This window comes from Herpailurus yagouaroundi, unplaced genomic scaffold (genome assembly GCF_014898765.1).
Source record: "Herpailurus yagouaroundi ecotype Mexico unplaced genomic scaffold, PumYag 181, whole genome shotgun sequence".
Classification (NCBI taxonomy): domain Eukaryota; kingdom Metazoa; phylum Chordata; class Mammalia; order Carnivora; family Felidae; genus Herpailurus; species Herpailurus yagouaroundi.
Window position 1 is genome coordinate 30023239 of NW_024412412.1, and position 25610 is coordinate 30048848.

The following is a 25610-nucleotide window of genomic DNA, read 5'->3' on the forward strand; positions in this document are numbered from 1 at the left end:
TTTACATTTGTCTCTTTCTATGAGATTCCAAATTTTTCCCAGCACTCTGTAAGCATTCAAAAAGTATCAATTTTGGGGGTGCCTGGGTGGCTCAGTTAGTTAAGCATCCAACTTCGGCTCAGGTCATGATCTCACAGTTCGTGAGTTTAAGCCCCGCATCGGACTCTGTGCTGTCAGCACAGAACCTGCTTCAGATCCTTGGTCTCCCTCTCTCTCTTTCCCTCCCCTGCTTGCACTCTCTCTCTTTCTCTCTCTCAAAAATAAAAAATAACACTTTAAAAAAAGGATCTATTTTTACTGGAAAGGCTTAATGGCGTGGGCATTAACTTTTTATAAATTCTGAACAACTTTTGGAGAGAATGGCACCCTGAGAGCATTTGTGATATTTCTGAAAATGTTGTGCCCAGACCACCTGTATCAGAATCATCTGGGATGCTTTTTGGAAGAGCACATTTGTAAGCTTGTCTCTTGCCTCTAGTGATTAAGAGTCTTTTGATGAGGTCTGTGACTATTTCATGTTCATTTGGGATAACTTGCCGTGGTGACTTGTATGCACACAAGCTTTGAGAACCTCTGGCTTGGGGCTAGGAGCCTGCAGGACCATTGACAGATCCCTGTTTTATTTGCACATATTTCTGCTGTAGCTCCATGTTTGCACCCCTGAAAAAAAAAAAAGAAAAAAACTTATTTAGCAAAATCACACACTAAAAATAACAGGGCTTCTGGGAAAAGTGGTGCAAGGTGAAGAGGAAAACTTACGGAACTGGAAGTAGAGCATCGACAAGAATAGCGTTGGTCCTGCAGCGCCTGGGTGGCTCAGTAGGTTAAGTGTCTGACTTTGGCTCAGGTCATGATCTCATAGCTTGTGGGTTCAAGCTCTGCATCAGGTTCTGTGTTGACAGCTCAGAGCCTGGAGCCTGCTTTGGATTCTGTGTCTCTCCCTCTCTCTACCCCTCCCTGCTCATGCCCTGTCTCTCTCTCTCTCTCTCTCTCTCTCAAAAATAAATAAACGTTAAAAAAAAAAAAAAGAATCATGTTGCTCCTGATGAGAAACTATAATGCAATGAAGGCTCCAAGAATACTTCTTCTCAACAACTTAGTTATATCTCTATACCCTTAAATCTGAGACCCATACCTGTTTTGCAGACCTTGGTCTTTGGGCATTCTCTTCTGGCAGAGATCAGTATTAACTTATTCATCAACATTTTTTTAAGTTTATTTATTTATTTTGAGAGAGAGCACGAGCATGGGACAGGCAGAGAGAGAGTGAGAGAGAGAATCCCAAGCAGGCTCCGCACCATCAGCCCAGAGCCCCACATGGGGCTTGAACCCATGAACCGTGAGATCGTGACCTGAGCCAAAGCCAGACACTTAACCGATTGATCCACCCAGACACCCCTATTCATCAAATTTTTTTAAAGACTGGCACATGCCATCATTCTAGCACTTCTTACAAAACCAGGGGAATCTTTTTTGCAGCCTTCTCACCTGTATCATCAGTTTTTCCAGATAGCTTAACCTAGTGGAAAAAGTAGCAGTTCTTGAAGCCAGTAAACCAGCCATGACTTTCAGTGAACATCCGTGTAATATCAGCTTTCTTTTCATAAAATCTCCATGTATTACTAAGGCTGTCTCTTTAATCTTGTCCTTCAGAAGAAAACTTGGCCTTTAGTGCTTCAGATCATTAATGTGCTAATATTGTGTCCTTACTTACTCCTACTCATTACATTAACACATACTGTAGCAGAATACTCTAGAAATTTTGCTTCCTCTTTTTTTTTTTTTTTTTTTTTTTTGGACACCATCTTGGTAAAATTCTTAAAGTTTGAGTCCTGACAGGTACTTTCCAATGATTAAATCAAAGGGGTCCACTGCATTGCTGATGAATTTGGTTTTCAGAAAATGCTGACAATACAGTTATTTAGGAATGGCCTTCATGACCTGTCTACAAGCTTGATCTAGGCTAGGTTCTTAAGTGTCATATTTCTGTAGTTTATAACTTATTTCAGGGTGATCTTTCCCCTTTTATAGATAGATCATTACTCAGCAGACTTGCTGCACTGCTTTTGGTCCCATCCCACAGTTTTCCCTTGTGTTGTGTAAGATATTTGAGGTACACCAAAGCCATGCAAGAAATAGCTTCCTTTAGGAACAGAAATTAGGTCATAGAACTAAGACGTAGGATTCCCAAGTGATGGATTTCATCAGACATCAATCCAGAAGTGAATGTAATGTTAATCCCTAACATCTAATTTTGAGGAGTTTGTTTAAATTTTTATTTATTAAATAATATTCCTAAGTGATTATATTTTCTAAAAATCGAGAAGAAAATTATCGCTACCTAAATAGTAAAGCCATTAGAAAAATAATTTATCTTATTTTATTACCTTAGCAGTCAAACTTAAGCATATTTCTACTAGTGTTTAGGTTTGGGTTTTTGAAAGCTTTGGAAAGTTCTGTAAAAGTCCTGTCTTTTTTTGGTATACTTTTGCCATTGGGATGCTAGTCTTCGTAAAACATGCTTACATATAAAAATTTGGTCAGTGACTCTGCTCTTAAATTCTTAAAATACAGTGTACAAAAAGTAGGAGAAAAGAGTTCCCTGACTCACTTTGGAGTTTAATAGCACTGAAAGATGATCCAATGTCTTCATTTTATGAACAGGGAACAGGGGCCAGAGAGAGAGAATGGTTGATGGGGCCACAACTGGTTGGGGTCAGTCTCTGGAGTTGAGCCAATCTCCGTGCCTTGGGGTCTGTGATTCCTTTGGTGTGGAGCCTTCTCTTAGACCCTGAATACAAGGATATTAAGGGTGAAATAATGCATAGCTACTGTCTCTACTCACCTTGGTGTATCTATTTAAAAAAAATTTTTTTTAATGTTTACTTATTTTTGAAAGAGAAGGAGAGAGACAGAGTGTGAGCAGGGGAGGGGCAGAGAGAGAGGGAGACATAGAATCCAAAGCAGGCTCCAGGCTCTGAGCTGTCAGTGCAGAGCCCGACGCAGGGCTCGAACTCACGAGCTGTGAGATCATGACCTGAGCCGAAGTTGGCCTCTTAACCGACTGAGCCTCTCAGGCATCCCAATGGTGTATCTATTTTTATAAACTAGGTCCTTTGTTCCATGTTATGAGATAAAGCTACACAGTTCTTAATATTGGAAAATCAACACAATTGATTTCTCTTTGGGAACGATAATTGTTTTCTACTGCTGGCCGTAACTAATTACCATGAACTGAGTGGCTTAAAACAACACACATTTAGTATCTCTTTTTTTTTTTTTTTCAACGTTTATTTATTTTTGGGACAGAGAGAGACAGAGCATGAACGGGGGAGGGGCAGAGAGAGAGGGAGACACAGAATGGGAAACAGGCTCCAGGCTCTGAGCCATCAGCCCAGAGCCCGACGCGGGGCTCGAACTCACGGACCGCAAGATCGTGACCTGGCTGAAGTCGGACGCTTAACCGACTGCGCCACCCAGGCGCCCCCACATTTAGTATCTTAAGAGTTCCATATGGTAGGATTCCAAGACGGGTCGCACTGGCCTAAGTCACAGTGTCGGGAAGGTTGCATTCACTTCTAGAGGCTCTCAGAGGGAATCCGTTTCCTTGGCTTTTCCAACTTCCAGAGGCTGCCTACTTTCTTTGAATTGGGGCCCCCTTCCTCGGACTTTAAAGCCAGCAACATCACATCTTTGGCCATTCTTTGACTACACCAGGGAAAGATTATCTGCTTTTAAGAGTGAACATGATTACATGGAGTGCACTGAATACTGTGCCATAATCTCCCCATTTCAAGGTCCTTACCTTAATCCCACCTGCAAAGTCTCTTTGGCTATGGAAAGGCAACATATCACAGGTTTGAGGGATTAGGATTTAGACCTGTTTGTAGGTCATTATTTTGCCCATAACAGGAATGAACATGCTTTCGTTGGTGTCGACTCTAGGTGGGCAGTAATTTTAAAAACTTTTTATTAATTTAGAAAGCTTAATAAACTGCTAAAACTCAACAAGTCATGATATAATAAGAATACCACCTGTATCGTTGCACAGTTGTGTGACACCCAGGGATTAAGTACATTAATTGTCTCCTCTTGTTTTGTTCACCTTGAAGCGCCATGAACCGGGTTCTTTTTAATCTCACTTTACATTTTAGGAGACTGAGGCCTAGAGAATTTTGATAATTTACTAAAGGTTGCACAACCAGCATGTGGCAGAATAGGATTTGAATTCCGGTCTGACTCAGGCTTTTATTTATTTTTTATTTTTTAAGTTTGTTTATTTTAAGAAAGAGAAAATGTGAGTGAGGGAGAGGCAGGGAGAGAGGGAGAGATAGAATCCCAAGCAGCCTCCGTGCTGACAGCACAAAGCCCGAGCTGAAATCAAGGGTCAGATGCTTATCTGACTGAGCTACCCGGGCGCCCCTGACTCAGGTCTTTAACAAGTATAGTTCATCACTTATATTTAGTACTAATGTGGTAAAAGTATAACATAGTATAATGAAGTATTGAGAATATAATTTATGCAGAGAAAGCCTACCTAATAAATTAATTGCTCTGATAAGAAAAATAATCTGTTACCATGAATGTAACTTTCAAAATGCCATTTTATCCATTGAGCAAGGGTTGGCTTATTAACATCAGTTGGTTGTATATGGGTTTGGCGATCAATTCTCAAAGTCACAATTTAAATAGAAAAGGCCACAAAGATCGCAAAGTTAGAAAATTTATTTCACAAATCATGCTGCTGTCTAATTGGTTAATAGGTTCCTCTCTTCCTGCCCCCACCACAGGCTGTAAGCTCCAGGGGGATAGTGATGTTGTTTTTCTTGGTTAGGTCTGTGTCTTGAGTACTTAAAACAGTGGTATCCATTTAATAGACACATTAATATTTGTTGCAGGAATAGAAATCAAGAGAATATTTATTTTCTAAGAGAATAAAGCCAGTTACCTGTAAGAATGAGCCGGGATCTGGATACTATTTGTATTCTGGAAGGTCTTCAGTATATTCTAATGTGTTTGGCTAAAAAAAGACCATACAATTGGTTAATATAATAGGAATAAGAAAGGTGATGATGACCCTGATAAAGCCAGTATATTTTTAAACAAACCTTGAGCATCAGAGAAGCTTGTGCATTAAAGAGAAACTCATTTGGTATGGAGTACTTGACTCAAGATTGACTTTATTTTTTAATTAGTTTATCTATTCAGCAAATACTACCAAGTGAGATTCTGGTTACTAGGGTAAAATATGAATTACAAGAAAAAAGCCCCTGACTTAAAGGAGTCTTCTGTCTCCTTGGTGAAACAAGCACCTATAAAGATAAAAATGCAGTGTTTTAAAAGGAATCATAATGGTTTTATGGGAGCACAGTAGAAGAGGGACACTTAACTTATTATTCAAAAATACATAAATTGGGGAAACCATCCTGAGTGTACTTGGGGGGGTGGTGGACATAATTTAGATTTATAGAGGAATTGCAAAGATAGGACAGGGTTCCCATATACCCCTCATCCCGTTTCCCATTCTCTTGGGATATTGGTCAAAACTAAAAATTAATATTGGTATAGTATACTACAGTATCTAGCTACAGGTCTTATACACAGTACACCTTTTTACGCTGAGGTGAGATCATGTATGAAAGTGCTTTGTGAACAGTAGGCCAAGCGCTAGTAGTTCAAAAAATGCTGTCAGACTCTGCCCAGCGTAGGCCACTGATGGTGAAAATTGCATTCCCTGATGGCAGCTTTAATAACCTTGCCATGAGCTCTCTTTGTTTTATTTTTATTTTATTTTTAAACTTTTTAAATGTTTACTTTTGAGAGAGAGAGACAGAGCACAAGTAAGGGAGGGGCAGAGAGACAGGGAGACACAGAATCTGAAGCGGGCTCCAGGCTCCAAGCTGTCAGCACAGAGCCCGACGTGGGGCTTGAACTCATGAACCATGAGATCATGACCTGAGCTCAAGTTGGACACTTAACCGACTGAGCCACCTGGACACCCCAACTTTATTTTAATGCTTATTTATTTTGAGAGAGACAGAACATGCTCTGGTGGGCGAGGGAGAGAGAGAGAGAGAGAATCTGATGCAGGCTCCATATCCAATGTGGAGCCCCAGCTGGGGCTCGATCTCATGACCTGAGTCGAAATCAAAAGTCTGATGCTCAGCCTACTGAGCCACCCAGATGCCCTGAGCTCTCTCTGTTTTAGTTCCATCCATGAACTCTCTCCCTCCATCCTGTGTGAGGTAAAACCCACCTTGCACATGAGGGGCTGAGGCTCACATAAGGCCAAGGAAATGAGTCAGGTTGGAGCAGGAAGCTGGGCTGCCTGCCTCCAAAGCCCACCTTTTCATCCTGTATGCTGCTTCCTGAGTCACTTTCCTGTACAACAGCCCAGAATAAGCATTTTCCAAATCATACTTCTTACTGTGCAAAACTTCATTCCTTTTTTAATTCTAAGGCTACTTGCTTCGTGCTTCAAGGGTTTGCCACTCACTGTAGTATTCTGTGACTTTAAAATTTTGATGACTTTAAGGACCCATTGCTGTCCTCCCTTGGCCTTCCTGTAGGACGTCTTTAGGATTCTATAATGTTGAATCTATTCCTTTGCACTGGCAGCCCTTACCTTTGAACATTTTAGTGACCCCTCTTGGTAGCTACCAGCTGCCTTTTTTTTTTTTTTTTTTTTTTTGGTCTTAAGGAATGACCAAAGCTATATGCAGTTTGTCAGAGGTTAATTATGTAATTTTGTGCCATCTGCATGCATAGGATCTAATATTTTCTAACTTTTCAGGTGATTTCTGGATAATGGCAGTCAAATCAGCACTAATAATGGTGACTTTTTTTTTTTAAGATACAAAGCGTTTTCACTACCATTTTTTTTCACAACCATTTTTAATTAGATTTTCCCAACTGTGTGAAATAGATAAGGCAGATGTTACTCTCTCCCCACGCACCCCCAACTTTCTATGCACAAGATTATTGAAGTTCAGAGTAATTATGTGGTTCCCTAATCCCATAGACCAAATAAGCGCTGGACCCCGGGTTTGCTGACTCCCCATTCTTATCCTTAATAGAGATTCTCAAAAGCTAGAGGGAGAAGTGCAGGATGTTTTGCGTGGAGTTGGGGATTTAAATTCGTAGACTAGAAACTATTAGCAAAGAATCTAATTCTTTAGATTGTTGTAAATAACAACAAACGAAAGGCATTTCTAGTGGTTTGTCAGTCGTTATGGAGGAAATGAAAGCTATGTGTTGACATGTTAGGTAAAGCTTCATTTAAGTTCCTTTTGTGTAGTGTTTGTGAATCTTTGTGCTGAGAAAACGTGACTGCAATTTAGGAACCAAGGGATTATCTCAGAATGGGTGGGAAGCAGCTCACTTTTATTTTCAAAAGATGGTTTAATGAATTTGTTTTTTATATAAAATAAGGGAAGCTGTGAATCATGTCTTCATGCGTGTGTGCGCACGTGTGTATATTGTCAGAAACCAGACTACTTTGGCTCTAATCTTACAGTTTGATTTGTGAGGACTGTACAGGAAAGCATCCCAGCCTTGGAGCTCTGCAAGATAGGTGACAAAATGAGATTGCTTTAGATGATCGGTGATGATGTAACACAGTACAGATTTTCTCACTCCGAACAGTCTGTTTAATTTGACTGTGGTCACTTTCCACCTCTTCAACAAATTCATGACCCTGGGAACCTGCAGATAAGAAAATTGTCTTCCCTGGTCTTTCCTGTGGGGTAGAAGTAAAATGATAAGGATTCAATTGTTAGGTTGTCTGTGGACCTGCTTAAAAATGCAAAGAGCTACTCAAGCTTTAAAGATCCTCGGAAAGTCAAACGTGGGCCCTACGTAAGAATGGATGCAAGACTGGTTATATAAAAACTGTAGTAAACAGAGCAGAGAGAAAATTAACTTTGATCTGGTGGGCCTCAGCAAGTCAGGAAGGTTCCATTCAATCCTGGCATGGACCTTTCAGGGTCATTCAGTTTAATAAGTTTTCTGTGAATAAAAAGGAAAAATTAGAAACCTGTGGTTGCCGGGAAAGTTGACCTGCCTACATAGAAAGAAATAGATTTTCAACATCCTGGAAGGATGCATTTATTTTATGATTAGGGCTGCTAAATTTTTTTCTTCTTCACAGAAGGAATAAATTTGAAATGGCTATGTGAAAAATAGGTCATGGGGAACTAACACTGGTAGATCAGTAAAGGGCTTTGCTCATAAGCGATGCTTTAGGTTTTATGCCCGTATTTTATGCCATACTGGAAAGTTTTCACATAGTTGTCACTGTTTGAAATTAATTCTAATCAAGTGCTAACTCATTTTACCTGGGAATTTTCTCTAGTTTAGAACGTCTATCTACATAAATTCCTTCTTTCAAATGAAAAAGAGAAGTTTAGTGATAACAATTAAATGATTGTAATTTAATTTGAACAAAGAAATAAGGGTTATGAAGATAAATGTTAACACATCAAGGTCATGCTAATGTGCTAAATTTACTTTAGCACGGGAAGAGAGAAACCTCATTCCAGTAAGAAAATAAATAAATACAATATCAGATTTTCAGTAACTAGATATTTCTCCATTTCTCTGTTTTTAAGTGACATGTTGGGGCAGAGTAGGGCAGATACGTATAACAAATGAAGGAAAAAGCCTTGCTTTTTGACAACAGAAAAGATCAAATTTACAAACTGATGTCAAATGAAATTTGCTGCCCATCAGTTAGGTCAAACTGTAATGGATCCATTTTAACCCTGTGTATTGATGGCCTTAGATGAAGCTTGTGGGACCTCTTCTATTATGTCCATTGAGTGAGGTTCTCCTCTAATTGCGGGCAGCATTGGGAACAGCTTTAATTAGGCAGGCCTGGTGAACACTTACCGTAAGCTGCCCGCAACTGTGCTGTGATTTACTCCAGCATCCGTTGTCACGATGTGTTGCCTTGACACCTTGAAAGAACAGCACTAATCTGTTACGACCCTCTTATTGCTGTGTTCTCACACAAGGCCTATTGAGTTTCAGGGAACCTGGGAGTGACACGGAGCACGGTTTACTTTCGTGGCATTTGACAGATGACAGTCACACAGTTCAAAAAAAATTGTTCTGGTATGCCAATTTCAAGTGTTCTGTCTGGTTGTATTTCCCCAGAAACCGTCATAGTTGCTTAGAAAATTCAGTACTTTCCATGTCTACTTTCTGTTGCAGACGCTTTTTGTACTTGGAGTATGTGTAGAAATGATTTGTCACGTGCTGCCCTCCCAGATTTAATCAGGAAACTATGGCCACTATTAATATATCCATAAATTAAATTTGACACTTGAACTATGAACATCAACAACATAGCGAATAATTGTTTATCGCCTAGTAATTAAGGGCAGAAACACTGGAGTCAGACTTCTGGGGTCCAGATATGGGTGCTGCAATACACCAGCTGTGTGACTATGGGAAGTTACTCTACCTCTCTGTTTCTGTTTCCTCGCCTGTAAATTGGGAATAATGATAGTAAAACGTATCTATCTCCTGGAGTTGTTATAAAACTTGAAAGAGTGGACATAAAGTTCTTAGAGCAGAGCCTGGCACATAGTAGGTACTCAACAAGTGTTAGCGGTTATTACTCTAAAGGAGTTTATTGTTGAAAGTACTAAGAAGGCCTTCTTCTTTATTTTAACGTTTATTTATTTATTTTGAATGAGAGAGAGAGAGTGGGGGGAGAGTCAGAGAGAGAGAGCGAGAGAGAGCATCCCAAGTAGGCTCCGCACTGTCAGCACAGAGACTGATACAGGCCTCGGACTCACAAGCTGCAAGATCGTGACCTGAGCTGAAATCAAGAGTTGGATACTCAACAGACTGAACCACCGAGATGCCCCAAAGAGGGCCAGATTCTAAATTCATCTCATAGGCTTTTGGAACACTCTTATGGTAGTTTTATAATTTTATTTTTGGCCCTCAAGTTATGAAATACTGGGCAAAGAACTCACAGAACTGTATAAAGGAGGAAGATTGCTAATTTCAACCAGCATAATATCAATTTTCAGGCTGAAAAATTCTCTTACCTAATAAATCTGCACTTATTTTCCCCTGTAGAATTTTGCAATGTTGTAAATCTCTCACAGACACACGTGGAGAGGTGATCTGGTTTATATAGCTTATTATGAGAAACAGAAAATTACCATAGTGGCTATGATGGAATGGAATAATCAATCCCATTTTTAGTCTCCTCTTCCCCTTTCCTGCCTCCACCTCAAGCTGTGTCGAAGCACCCTGTTGGACAGAAAAGTCCCAGGTCTAAATCCTGGTGTACATCTTGTTAGCCTTGTGACATCGGGCAATGTCAAGTTCCAGTATAACTCCCTATATCCACACTTGCAAAATGAAACAGTTACCCTCCTTATATGAAATACATACTAGAACTGTTGCAGAGAAATGATAAATGTGGGGATATGTGTTGGCCATCAATGAAAAGCACACTTAATAGTTAAGGGAGAAAGCTTAGACCTTGTAGATTGGGGTCAATCAGTGAAGACAATCAACTTTGATCGGAAGGTGGAGGAGATAATATTTAAATGGTGTGCCTTTCTTGCTGAAGTGGATAAACACCTGGCCTCTGGGGAGACTCCTGTATAGGACACTGAGTGTCACAGGAAGGGACATGGTTACAATGACCAGGATCCTCGCTGAGGCAGAGTTCAAGTAGAGAATGCTCAAACAGTGATGATCAGATAAGAGAAATATAGGAGAACGTGAACATTTCAAAGTAGAGACTACTACTTACTTGATAGTTTTCCAGTTAGATGCAACATTTCCTTTTCCTTGGCATCACATGGCAGAGAACAGAAGAGTCCTAACCCAGTGGAATGCATTCACACAAAAAATAATGTCACGGGGCCCTTCCATTCCAGACAATAAAAAGTCTTTTGAGAAGGTAGATGAGGCCTCTGGAATAACTTTTGGACCTGGGTCTCTACTTTCTCAGCATCTTCTAGATCCTTCATCCTCCTTACCCCTTAGCAAGCACTTGAGGTCCTGCTTGGTGTTAGGCCGCTAAGATCTTGTGTATCTTCCGTCTAATAAATTTAGACATTTGGATGTTTGATTGCAGTGCCAATCCAAATGGATACACACACACGCGTGCACATGCGCGCACACCTCAATAGCCTAATCCTTTGACTAGGGACTGTGGCCCCCTACTAATAACTACTCTTACCTGTCCTTTCATTTGGTAGGGATAAATTCCTTAGATGGCCCTCTTTCTGTACATGTGTTTTTTTTCAGTGCAGCCTGATGGGTGTGGTACTCAGATGGACAATGTAATTATCACTTTCTGTGATCTTAGCATAAGCAAACATTTTGACGGGGCTGATTGGGGCTCATGCCCTCAAATGGAGCATTTAAAAGAATCATACCATTATCCATCACCTGTGACAGTTAACTGTGAGAGGTGATACTTTGAGCACATCCATGTGGAAAAGTCCCCACCAATGAAACTGATATGCTTGGGAGATCACAGTGAACACTAGTGAGAAGCCAAGTTTGGGGGTGCAGATACCACCATTGTGAATATTAGAAGCAAGATGTTGAAATATGGCCCCCAATTGTATTGTTTCATGCTGTGTAATGACACGCCCCACGCATTTGTGATGAGGATTATTCAGTGTGCTCAATGGTATTGTTCGGTAGTGCACGTGCACACCCTTGCACATTTAAGGAGTTGGACACGGACCCTGCTGCAATGGTATTTCTGGAGTCCAGTTATCTTAATTGTAGTTTGAAGCAAAATCCCCAGGTGTTTACTGGGTAGGTTCGGTTTGTGCCAATGATATGGAGTCGGCTTGAGAATGATTTGTAATAAAACCCTGAGTTTTATGGTGACTTCTCACATGAAAGCACCCACGTGTTCTGTCTCATCCTCCAGATATCTTTGCTGAATACACAGGGACAAATAGCAGGCCCATTTTAGCTCCCAGGGGACTCTAGTTAACCAGAGTCAGGAACAGTCTTTCTGAAGGTTGATTCAGCTGGAGCATGGGCCAGTGCGAGCACGGAGTCCCCATATGCGGCGGCAAATGGTGACCTTCTTGGGTGGTTCTTCCCCTAAGATCACTCAGTGCATCAGTAACAGTGGTTGTAATCCTAGGAGTCATTGCCACCAGAACTTGCTGCCTTTTACACAGCTATATTTACAAATTTTAACCTGATAAGACACACTTTCCCTTCTAAGCTTAAATCTGTGAGCCCAGCTCAGAAGACCAGATGGCAAAGCATGAACTTTATCCACTCTGTGCCTGACCGTAATCTTCTCTGTAAGGTAGTTCAACGAGTGAGAAATATGATCGGGAAAGGAATTTTGGAGGCTTTTGCAGTAAGTTATTCACCTCTAACATGACTACAAAAAAGGGACATCCTTCTCCTTCGAGGACTGATTGATGATATTCGTGTGGCTTTCATTAACTAACAACCAATTTTCACCGTGCGATCTGCACGTGCGTGATGTCAGGCTTTTAAAAGGTGGTGTGTAGGGAAGATTTCTCTGGGATCGCAGCTGAAAGCCTCACTGTTATTTGATAATATTTTGCAGGTTTCCTGTTTAATTTGTTCAGTGTGTTGAAGCTGTTCAGATGAACTGCCCGGTTAAACGTGGAGAGGAGTGATAGGAGTTAACTCTGCATTGGCAGCTCCATCCAAAAACAGAAACAGCGGCTTATCTAGTGTCACATGCCCTCAGCGTATCTTGGTTCCGTACACATGCTAAAATTTGTTTCCCGTTCTAACAATACAGTGCAATATTTGATATAACGGCACTGAACGTATTTTAAAAATACGTGCGCAGTAGATAGAAACAAGAGGATCATTTAGATGAACGGTTCTTTTTACCTGTTTCACCTTTAGCATAGATATTCATTCACACGTTAAATTGTTGGAATAAATGAATATATTGCCCTAAATTTTTGTGTGGTCACGATGTAAGATGAAGATTTGGGGATTACCACCACAATTCTTTTCTACGTTGCATGACATATCAAATAAGAAACACAAGTGCAAAAACAGACAGCTTGCATTGAGTTAGAGTCAGAAGAGTGTGTTTGTGATCTTTTAAAAGCCTGTAAAACCCTGAAAGCCAGTAAAAAGAAATGCCTGTAAAGTGTGTGGCATTGCTCTGAGGGTTTTTGAGTTTCTGTTTTTAAAGGCTGTTCTCTTTTGCACTTTACTGTCTGTCTCTGTTGATACATTTCTAAGGGTGTAGATGCATTCATATTAATGTCAAGCAAGTTTGAAATAGATGTTGGCAAAGACTGTCTAGAACTTGCTCTATCATTAGATTGTTTCAGGGTGTGGAACTCCTGCCTGTCCAGAAACACACTGAGAGTGAAATTTTGAACTGTGGCAGACCAAATACAATTAAATCATGTCAGAGATTCTCAGAACACTTACTACATCCAAAGCATTAACTTAGCATTGTTTTGCCTTCAAGCAATTTTTAGTTAACGGACCATTTACTCCTAGCCAGGGACTGAGAGGCAAATAACATGTTTTTTGCCAGTTTTAAAATCCAAGTACATCGTTAAAAAATTGCTCTCCCAGTTTAGAAGTGACCCCTGGCCTTATAAAGTTACATCTGAGTACTAGAAAGTACTTGGTGGAGTAGATTTTTGTTAATGAAATAAACAAGATTATTTCATGTGAGTAAACCATTGACTGGGAAGCATACAGAGTAAAATGTATTCCATTAAAATATAGTTATTATTTTATAATCTAATAAAAGAAAATGTCTTGAAAACTATTTCATTAGGGATAGATGGGAAAAACTGCACAAACCATATGTGCTCAGTATTCGCTTGCATTTTTGTTAGGAGTCTGTGAAATATCCAGGGCTGTTCCATTAGTGTGGTTATGTAAGAAGACAGAGAAGAGTTTATGTTTTTGCCAAGCCTTCAGGACCCTTGAATTTGGGCTCCACCAAGAATGAGTGAGGAAGTTTGTGTGGCACTTACGGGGAAGGTACCCCTGACAAGAGAACACCCATGGACCAAGGATGCGGTTGTGTAGGTGTGTTGATGCTGTACAGGTGTTTCTCCATTTATGCTCTGGGGGATTTTGAGTTAACTCCTTGAAAGAGCTCTTCCCTGAAAGGCGAATGTCCTCATGTCCTAGGTTGTTACCCGTGAAGGATACAGAAGGCGACATTACTGCAAGTAAACTTTGAAGGTTGCAAAGTTAGAATAGCTGGGAACTTCTGCACTTCTGACGTACTTGAAACTGTGTGCAAGAGGGAGGAACTCAGGCTAGTCGATAGAGGTATACCAGAAACCCAAATCATTAAAAAATGTTTATACACAGAGTCAGCTAAAGGAGTGGATATTTCAGCTAAGAAAGACCTTCTAATCTGAAGGTCTCTGCAGCACTACATCACAGATCATCTCTTTTTTAAAAAAAAATTTTTTTTTAACGTTTATTTATTTTTGAGACAGAGAGAGACAGAGCATGAATGGGGGAGGGTCAGAGAGAGAGGGAGACACACAATCTGAAACAGGTTCCAGGCTCTGAGCTGTCAGCACAGAGCCCGACGCGGAGCTCGAACTCACGGACTGCGAGATCATGACATGAGTCGAAGTCGGACACTCAACCGACTGAGCCACACAGGCGCCCCATATCACAGATTATCTCTTAAAGACAACAGATGTGTACATCTTTGCACATGAAACCCCAAAAGAAAGGATAAATGTTGACATTCCAGATGAGTGATTGTTTTCCTTGCACCGAAGGACCTAGCAAAATTGGAGCCCGGAAGTCATGGATATGAGGTTGAGCCATCTGAGGATTTCAGGGCTGTCTCACTCACAGAATTTGAATGGAGGATATCATTTTAGGAGATAGACTTGTACATTAAAACTCAAATCTTCCCAAGAATCTCCTTCATGACGGCAAACCTAGCCAAGGCATTGAAACGTAATGAAATCCTGAGCCTTTCATTGAACTGCAGAAAGACCAGGTGAATGAGGCAGGAAAACAAAGAGAAACCAAGATTCCTTTTTTTTTCTTTCTTTGTGAGTGTGTTTATGTGCACATGCAAGTGTGTATTTCCTTACTTGCTGAATCGGTTGAGATTTAGTTGTAGGCATCGTGACATTTCACCCCCAGTTCTTCAGCAGATACCACCTAAGAACAAGGACCTTCTTTGTAACCACAATGCGTGATCACAGAAATTTCATGTTGATACGATATCGGATTTGAATTTCCCAGGTAGTCCCATTACTATCTTTCAGAGTGTTTTCCACGACACGGGATTCAGTGACAGCTCCACATTGCATTTACTTGTCATGTTTTTGAATTTGCATCGGTTCTCATGGTCGGTCTTCTTTTGTCATTCATGACACTGACACTTCTGAAGCCTAGACCACCTGTTTTGCAGAATATCCCTCCATTTTGAATTTGTCTGATTTGTTCTCTCACATTTGAAACCAAGAGATTGATTGATAGACGAACAGGAGGGGAAGAAGAGGTGGGAGAGAGAAAGGGAATGAGAGAAAAGGAAAAAGATGCACATGATTTTATGAAAAATTATTTAGTCAAACTCAAGAGCATAAAGTCTAGTACATTTCTCTTCCGGCTGTATTGATAAGCAATTGTCTAGAGCTGTGGGGTGAGGGGACCTGGTGCTTATTGGGAGTTAAGGATATCTGGAATATTTCAGTGAAGACATTTTTCTTAAAGGCAAGGGACTAAACCTTGAGAGTCTGGGTGGCATGCCAAGTTAAATGTAAAACTCAGTGAAAACCAAAAAAATGTCAAGCTAGTTATTTTAGTTTATACATAAAATAGTGAGACGATTTATTTTTCTTAATACGTGTAAACCAGTTTCTTTGGTGCCATTTAGCTACAGCAGATTTGTTTTTTTTTTTAACACCCTTCGCTGGGCTTAACAAAAATTGAAGATGCCTTAAAGAGTTAATAAGAACATACAGACACTATTCCAGAGAGATGAGAATTTAGTCTGTCTTTAAAAACCTCCAAAACAGAGATGCATGAACCCCAGCTTAAAAAGGAAGAGTCCTGTAAAACCTGTTTAGAGTAAATCTTATTCTCAAGCTGTCAGAAAATAAGAACCAGACAAAATAATCAGGTATCAAAGGCTAAGAACAGCTGACATGAGTTTTCTACCTTGCCGCTGTGTCTCCACATTAAGTGCCAACTTCTCCACAACATCTCCTAGGCTCCAAATAAATAAAAAGGGGACGTGATTTTTAGGAGCACTGCTAAGAAATCACAGCATTCAAATGGTTTTTGCTATAATTTGTGGGAGCCTTCCTATGCTTATTCCTGACGTTTGATTTACTCGGTTAAGGGCAGAAATGTAGAAAAACAATCATACCCTGAGTAAGAAGGGAACTTGGTTTCCTGGTTGTGTCTAATATGGCTCTGATGGCTGTTCTTGGTGTCCTGGTCACCACACCCAGTGAATCATTATGCCCTGAATCAGGAAGACCAGTCTTATTTGCTGGGGTTTTAAGTTAATACCTGACCTAGAGCAGAAGTGGGCTTCGTAATTGGCTTCTCTGAGATTCAGCGGAAACAGTGTTGAGAGCTCAAATTCTGTGATGTTGATTATTAAGTGAAGCGTGTGCAGAGGAAGGTCCACTCATTATGCTTTTATTTAAAAAAAAAAAACCCACTTTTATTATGAAAAAAACAGGCCTACTGTATTGAATCGTTGCTTGACTTCTACAATGATGGACCAACTTCTTGGGAAATTTGTTTCATTTTTATGCCGATCCATTCCCTGCCACCATTTTATTTTGAAGCAAATCTCAGATAGTATAACATTTTATCCATAAATATTTCTGTAGAGAATAGATACTCTTTTTAGCTGTCTTGCTTAAAATAAGACTGGTATATAGGTGCTTAAGGTATTCTACCAGGTAGTGCACAGCTTAAGTACTTCCAGTCTCTGTTGAGAAGATTTAGAAGAGCTAAAGCCATTCAAACTGACAATTTGATCTGAGTATGGTTGTCATCTGGAATGGTCATTCATTGCGTGGAGGACACCAGCCTGAGGCCCAATAAAAAAAGTGATGTCGCTAAAGAATTTCTTTCTCGAAGAAAGGAACGTCGTTAAGAGTTATGAGTTCTCTTTGTTCTTTGGTCACCTCTGATGATAGCATCGTCTAACTCTGACTCTCCAGAAACATTGTAACCGTGGACAAGTCAGTCACTAACCCGTCTCTGAAATTAAACTTCCCCATTTAAAAAAATGGGTATGATGCCTGCTGTATGTTATTTACAGAGCCATGATGAAGATTATTTGTGATCTGAGATGTGAACGTACTTTCAAAATAATGGCCTGTATATAGTACACATGAAACTAATATAACACTGTATGTTAACTATACTGGAATTTAAAATAATAATAATATTAGTCATAATGGCCTAGCTGCGTATTCTCCTTTAGCATAGTTTTTTGTCTTTTTGAAAAAACCATTGTTCAGGATTTTTAATGGCATCAGAAAAATGTAAAGATTGAGGAATTGATCATTTAGACTATTTTATAGTCTAGGTTCCCCTTGCTCTCCCCTGCCTCAAGTATGTTTTATATTTGGGCATTTTATTTTTCTCCAAGCTGAGATCCATTTTGGTTGACTCATTTTTCCCCCCCTTCTGTCTTTCTCTCTCAGATAGTAAAACATTTGGGAATGGTGTCTTGATCCAGCTCACCTAAAATTAATATGTTTCCCCTTACAAGATGATCAAAATTTTTTTCCTTCTCTTTTGTTTTTTAGCTTTGCCTCCCCGATTGAAAGAGATGAGAAGCCAGGAGTCTGTTGCAGGCTCTAAACTAGTGCTTCGGTGTGAGACCAGTTCCGAATACTCCTCTCTCAAGTTCAAGTGGTTCAAGAATGGGAACGAATTAAACCGAAAGAACAAACCACAGAACATCAAGATACAAAAAAAGCCAGGGTAAGTATCATGCATATAATAGCAGAGGCAGTGTCTAGCAATGGAATGCTATAAAATATAATAAAAATTATTCTCAGCCCCAATAAATAAATTTACTATCAAAAAGCATGATCTATAGTAAATGAAAAAGGTTTTTTCATTCTATGGTGGCCAGAAATTGCGTTACTATATAGAAAAGAATTTGAAACTTTGATTCTTGCAGCTTCTGGATGAGGAAAGAAAACGAGTGGGGAGAGAACTGTAGGGTGTGGAGGGGGATGGGAGGGAGAAGGAAGGAAGTAGCTTTAGTGGTAGTGGTAGCTGCTGTAACTGGAATATGTTAGATCTTAAAATTTGACTTCTTAAAAATAAGACGAATGCTGTTGACAGTACAGTGCCTTCTACAATCAATATCCCAACTTCGTGATAAAGCTCAATAAATACCTAGATTTATGGAAAGAGAATGCGATCACTCGAATTTGAGCTATTTTTTTTTTTTTCAACGTTTATTTATTTTTTTTTGGGACGGAGAGAGACAGAGCATGAACGGGGGAGGGGCAGAGAGAGAGGGAGACACAGACTCGGAAACAGGCTCCAGGCTCTGAGCCATCAGCCCAGAGCCCGACGTGGGGCTCGAACTCACGGACCGCGAGATCGTGACCTGGCTGAAGTCGGACGCTTAACCGACTGGCCACCCAGGCGCCCGAATTTGAACTATTTTCAAGTTAAGAGGTTAATACATACAGCTATACCTAATAAGTTTTTTTTAAGTTTATTTATTATTTTTGAGAGAGAGAGAGAGAGAGAGAGAGTGAGCACGCGTGGGAGAAGGGCAGAGAGAGAGGGAATCCCAAGCAGACTCCATGCTGTCGGCACAGAGCCCGACTCGGGGCCTGAACCCATGGACCATGAGATTATGACCTGAGCCGAAACTGAGCGTTGGATGCTCAACTGATGAGCCACCCAGGCACCTCCCCCCAATAAGTTTTTTTAACTGACAATTCTGTGAAACTACATCACCCACTGTAGCAGATTAAAACATCAGAGCATCTTAGCAGGAATCTTAAATCATCCCACCTTCCTTGTGGAGGTCCACATTTGGAAAGGCTTCTTGTGATTCCTATAACCTCTTGGAGGGGGGTTTATACCTACTCTAAAACGATGCTCCTTTATTGTTCCTATTCTCATTTTTATTTACCTCCTTAGTTAAGAGATTCTCTTCTAACATCAAACTACATTTTGAAATTAAGGAAGAGATAAGTATGTGAGAGTTTTGCTTGCAAATAGTCCTTTAATCAGTGTTACCTGTGTGATAGGACTTCCAAACTCAAAGATCACATTTTCTTTTTTTAATCTTTAAAAAAAAATTTTTTTAATGTTTATTTTTGAGAGAGAGAGAGAGAGAGAGAGAGAGAGACAGATTGCAAGTGGGGAAGGGGCAGAGAGAGAGGGAGAGACAGAACCCGAAGCAGGCTCCAGGCTCTGAGCTGTCAGCACAGAGCCCAATGCGGGGCTTGAACCCACGAATCGTGAGATCGTGACCTGAGCCAAAGTTGGACGCTTAACTGCCCGAGCCACCCAGGCACCCCAAAGATCACATTTTCTTTACTCATGCTTCCGCAGATTCCAGTGACATCCCAGATGTGATACTGGCAGCAACAACAAAAGAGTCTCCTCCTGTACTTTGATTTTCTAGAACACCTACCAAAAAATTGTCACACAGTCATGAAGCAAGAGAAAACAAAGTGATTATAATGGAAATTTAATTTAATCTTCCCAAAGCGTTTAATTGCTCTAATAACCATAATCAGTGAATTTTCCCCCTAGTTTCCATGGCTTTATTAACTACACTGCTTATTCTCCTTATTTAGTGTGTCAGCAGGATCTCTTGACTTGGACAAAAGAGTAGGGATTGCTTTTGCAACAGATGCTTCTCCAAAGATATAAAAACTAACTCTGTAAAGTGACATGGTGTGGTTTTTTTGTTTTTTGGGTTTTTTTTTTTTTTACATAATATTACTTATTGCAACATTCCCATAGGTAGTAGGGGAAGTTGAACTGTACATGGTGACTAATTTTGCATATTAAGAAATTTAGATGGAAAACAAAAATGTTCTGCCTGGCTTTGAGTCATATGAGTAAGAAACTACGCCGGAACACAGCTCTGTTCCTTGGGTCCCTTTAATGCCTTACTCCTTCTTTTAAAAATGGAAAGCATACAGGTGTAATAACCTGTGTGCCTGTGGGGAGGGGAGGAGGAAGAGCAAGTGAACTGAAAAAAAATAACTATGATGCTTTGACAAGTGTAACAAGAAAAAAAAAACTTTTAGATACTGGATTTTGGAGTCTGCTTTGTTTTTCATCAATTAGACACATTCGTAAGAAACTAAGTTATCTTCACATGCAGGAGAATGTCTCATTTCTTTCCACATGGCTGTCAAATGATATCAGTAATATTTAGGTGCCCACGGAAGGCTTTATGCTGGGAATGGGAGGAAATGGGAGCAGCATGGGGTGTTATCTGTGCACTCAGGGGGGTCACAGATCATATAGGGATTCTGGAGTTCAGCCTTATCTGAAAGCATGGTGGTTTCTGAGGTCGTATGCTAAAGCACTCTTAGGGCTGGGGAACTTCAGGATTTTCAAGCAGCCCATCCGTTTGCAAATAGTGACCTTTTAGAAAATTATTATTTATATTAAGGTAAATTCTACTCTAAGTCAAGATTTAATTAGGGAAAAATACTCCTGATGAATGATCTGGCCCATCATACATACAGTAAAGCCTGGTGCTAAATTGTAGATTCCTGATACTGAGCTTGGGAAGAGGGAGAGACCCCGAGAGCTATAGGAGTAGCCGCGAAGAAGTGGATTTGTCTGCTGAAGGGAGAGAATCCCCTCTGGCTGGGTGGGTAGGGTGGGATGGGAAGTTATACAGAAGGAGCAGAACAGTAGTCAGTAGCAAGTTCTGGGTTTTTGTTTGTTTTGGTTTTAATTTTTTTTAATGCTTATTTATTTTTGAGAGAGACAGAGAAGTGTGTGCAGGGGAGGGGCAGAGAGTGGGGGAGAGGCAGACAGCAAAGAGGATCCAAAGCGGACTCTGATGCAGGGCTTAGACTCACGAACCATGAGATCACGAGCTGAGCCAAAGTCCGATATTTCACCAACTCAGCCACCCAGGCGTCCCGCAAGTTCTGTTTATAGGACGGTAGAGAGGCCAGTGGGCGAGTCGATGGGAATTCACTCCTTTATGAGACAAGATGCTGTGTCGGACCCTGGGCTACATGCCAGGTACCCAGACGTGGAGGACATGCTCCCTGTTCTTAAGAGGCAGGTGGTCTAGAGGGGAGAGAGTTGCTGAACAGTTAAAGTATTCCATCTTAACTTCTACGGTAGCGACAGTCATTGGGTGTCATAGCAAGAAGTGCAAGGGGACCCAGTCAGGGACAGGGGAGGCTTCCAAGAAAGAAGGAGAGGAGGAGGGGAGGGAGAAGAGGTTGAGGGAATAGAATAAGGCATCTTCAGACCGCGAGTATTTAGCCTAAGGATGCCTGGGGAGAAGCAAATGAAGTTGAGTAGATAAGGTGAACGTGCTTTTGAAAACAGTATGTATACGTTTAAAGAGGTAATTTGTTGCATGGCTTGGATGACATATAAAAGAGTCATCAGTATTCACAAAAGCATTTTCATGTTGGCTTCATAGGTCCAGACAGCTAAGAGTACTGTCTACAGGTTAATAAAATCCCATTATACCAGAAAGGCCAATATTCAGAAATTACTTCTTTTAAACAATAGCCTTGCTGGAAAGAATTAAATGGAAGAAAAGGCGTTTTATTCAGGTTGTGTGACTGTAAATTACTCTTGGCAAAACATTTTAACATATTTGATCTTCCGAAAATAAGACACTTTGTGTAAAGTGGGCCATTAGTGTTGTCAACTTTTTTTTAAGGCTAAAGAACCAAACTCAATCTAAATTTAATTAACATTTGCAAGGTGCCCTATTATTTCAACTTGTCCTATACATATAAGAGAATGGATATGATTTTCAAAAAATGTTTACTTATTTATTGGGGGGAGGGGCAGAGAGAGAGGGAGAGAGAGAATCCCAAACAGGCTCCGTGTTGTCAGCGCAGAGCCCCATGCGGGGCTGGATCCCATAAACTGTCAGATCATGACCTGAACTGAAATCAAGAGTTGGATGCTTAACAGGCTGAGCCACCTAAGCGCCTGAGAATGGATACTATTATTGTTATACCCATTAAAAAAAAAAATGAATGTCCTAAGATGAAGGAAGTTTAGTTTCTTGCTGTATATCCAATGTTAATGAATGCTCAAGCTTGGATTTGAAATAGGTCTGACTCTATGCCTGCTGTCTTTTCAGTTACTGGTGATTTTTCTACGTATAGTGAAGCCACAACACAGGGCTGGAGACATGCTTAGGCATTGGGTGATGGTCTTTCATAAAAAAACACTCTAATTTTTCAGTTTCACCTACGTATTCAAATTGTTAACGTTTTGCCTTGGTTACTTGGTTACTCAAACTTTATCTTCGGCTTTGATCAACCAAGCAGAGGTGAATTGTAGTGTGAGATTTAGGATTTCGTTGGGATTGTCTTTATTTTAAGAAAAATGTTGGGGCGCCTGGGTGGCGCAGTCGGTTAAGCGTCCGGCTTCAGCCAGGTCACGATCTCGCGGTCCGTGAGTTCGAGCCCCGCGTCGGGCTCTGGGCTGATGGCTCAGAGCCTGGAGCCTGTTTCCGATTCTGTGTCTCCCTCTCTCTCTGCCCCTCTCCCGTTCATGCTCTGTCTCTCTCTGTCCCAAAAAAATAAATAAACGTTGAAAAAAAAAATTAAAAAAAAAAAGAAAAATGTTGACTCTTTTCCAATCCTTAGTCTAGGTTTTCTTTTTCACAGAATCTAGATGGTACATTGCAGCCAGAATTTCCCTTTAATCCCTTAGCGTTAGGAAAAGACATCACAGCAATAAGCAATCTCCATTATTTTGTAAAGTCTTATCGCCCTTCTGTCCTGCTCCTACTAATGACATGCATTCTTACATGTTCTTCCTACGATTTCGAATTTACATTTGAGGCTGTTTATTTTATTTGGCGAAGCAACGGGTGGAACCAATTTTTAAAAAATGGAAAATGCCCTAGTGTTATGTGTCTGCTTATCCTTTTGTTCTGTTTCCTCTGCCGGGTGGATAGTTTTGGCCAAGAAGACTGGTTAAAGAGCTTGGAGTGTGACAGATTCATATTTGAGGCTGTCAGACCGGCCTCATTGAAATATCTGTTCTACGTTAGCCTCGTGAAAGGCCGACTTCCTGTCATGTGTGGGTGGCACGCTCCTTTGGATGCCCATAGTGTTTCCTCAGCTCTTCTTTTCCACTCTCACGTATTTTACTTTTGTTTAAAATTGGATCTAATTGGTTTGGTCAGATTTCTGCAAAAGTTTTAAAGGAATGCTTTCTTCTGTTGACAATTGTTGCGGGTCTTTGACTGTATAATAGAAAACGTTCACATGCATCCCTTTCTTTTATCAGCTGAACAGTTCTTGCAGATCATTTTAATTTTATATTATAAGGAAATCTCAAATTCCTTGGGTGTAAATGGGAATAGTCAGTGCCCATTTCATAGGGTTTATGTGAGGCATTTGGTGCAGTCCCTAGTACTGTATATGATAGCTGCTTCTCCCTGCTCTGTATCCTTCTCTTTATTGACAGGTCGACAGTGTCTGAAGCTGTGTTGAACACACACACACACACACACACACACACACACACACACAAGCACACTCACATACTCGCATACACACACACTCACAGAGTTCATATAGGATTCCCTAGAGATCAGAGGAATGGAATTCTATCAACTGATGAGATATTCCCATATGCATTAAAGTTGCCTTGGCCTATAAACTATGGTGGAAGAATCAAGCCAACTAAGAAAAAGGAGATAGTTGGGGCTCCTGGGTGGCGCAGTCGGTTAAGCGTCCGACTTCAGCCAGGTCACGATCTCGCAGTCCGTGAGTTCGAGCCCCGCGTCGGGCTCTGGGCTGATGGCTCAGAGCCTGGAGCCTGTTTCCGAGTCTGTGTCTCCCTCTCTCTCTGCCCCTCCCCCGTTCATGCTCTGTCTCTCTCTGTCCCAAAAATAAATAAACGTTAAAAAAAAAAAAAAAAAAAAGAAAAAGGAGATAGTAGTTATTGGAACCTTGGGTCCATTTTGTCAGTAAGTACTTATTGAGAGAACAGAGTTTGCATTTTGATATTAAAAAAAGATAAATTAATATTTAGATCTTTTGTCTTTAAATCAGTCTGCACTACTTTATTTTTACATAGTATTGTTTTTCTTAATCCAAAAGTAATGTATGCTCATAAGAAGTCTAAATATTGCAGGAATATAGAATGTGACTGTAATAAGAGTTAACACTTATTGGGAGTGCATTTAAACACTTTACATGAGTTAATTCTTTTAATACTTTTAGAAAGTGAAAATCCACTAAAACATCAACCCCTCCCAGATTTCTGGATAACTCGTTGATTAAAGAGCAAAAGGTTCATTTTATGATTGTAAGGGAAGTCACCCTTTTTCCAAGTTAACTTCCTTCCTATGGAGAGCATATGGTAGCCTATTAAAGAGAGTAAAACAAAACTGTTGTAACCATACTTATCAAATCCCCAAATCATTGCAATATATAATTTTCAAGAAAGGATTATCTATTTCTACTGTCTTCCTGCTTCCTGTTCCTTACTCTAGGACCTAAGGATTGAAGACTCTCATAGTTCAATGTATCATTGGAATTCAAAAGGATCTTAATGATCATCTGGATAAATGTTTTTCCCATCATGTCCCTGAAGAATCTTCAGATTGAAAATGGGCTGCCAGCCACTTTGACCTGAACATCTTTGTCTCTTCATGATAGCTTTGAATATAAGGCTCTGTTTTAAGCTTTCACTTTAAAACAGGATTTTTTTTTTTTTTCAAAATACTTGAAACCACTGATCTAATTTAATCTTTTCTCTGCATAGAGATATTCTTGACAGGTGGTTATCCAGACTTGAATCTTTCCAAAGAGAAAGACACCCTCCCCATTTTTGAATGTTCAAAAATTCTTCCTTACACTCAAAATATGCCTTCTTTTTCCTGTAAGACATAATTCCACAAGAGCCTCCCCAGATAGTTTTCTTTTCCAGGTGACCATGAAATATATTTAAAAAGCCATCCGTATCATGTTCATAGGTGCCTGCCAGTAGGACCTCTGTTTCTTTAACAGAATCTTCTCTAGTGATAAGATTTGTAAGCTGTATTCAACGCTGATCAACCTCTTCTAAAGTCCTCTAGTTATTGATATTTTTCATCAAATGCCACTTCAAAACATAATTAAATATTCTAGATGTGATCCCGCCTGTGAGCAGTGTATTGAGACTTTCATCCAGTTTGATTTATGCTGTTTTAATATTAATATGGCCCAACAGTGTATGTTTCTTTTTTTTTATTTCTTTTTTTAGTAGTTGTTTAAAATGGAATAATGTTAAATTCATGGCTAATTGAAATCCTTTTTTCTGTATATATTATTGTCAAGGCACATCTCTCCAAGCCTGTATTTTGCTACTGATTTTTGAACTGGAATGTATTTGTTATGTTTGTCTTGATTAAACTGAACCTTGCTCTGGGCCGA

The 25610-nt window shown here is 40.1% G+C and overlaps 1 protein-coding gene across 11 annotated transcripts in view; it reads left to right on the forward strand.

The window, feature by feature from the left end:
* The window catches only part of NRG1 (neuregulin 1), a 1118472-nt gene that overhangs the window by 921759 nt on the left and 171103 nt on the right, over positions 1-25610 (forward strand). For all 11 annotated transcript variants that reach the window (XM_040490200.1, XM_040490199.1, XM_040490193.1 and 8 more), the window contains exon 2: positions 17781-17958. In XM_040490200.1, coding sequence (XP_040346134.1) covers positions 17781-17958 — 178 coding nt within the window. The remainder of the gene's footprint in view (positions 1-17780; positions 17959-25610) is intronic.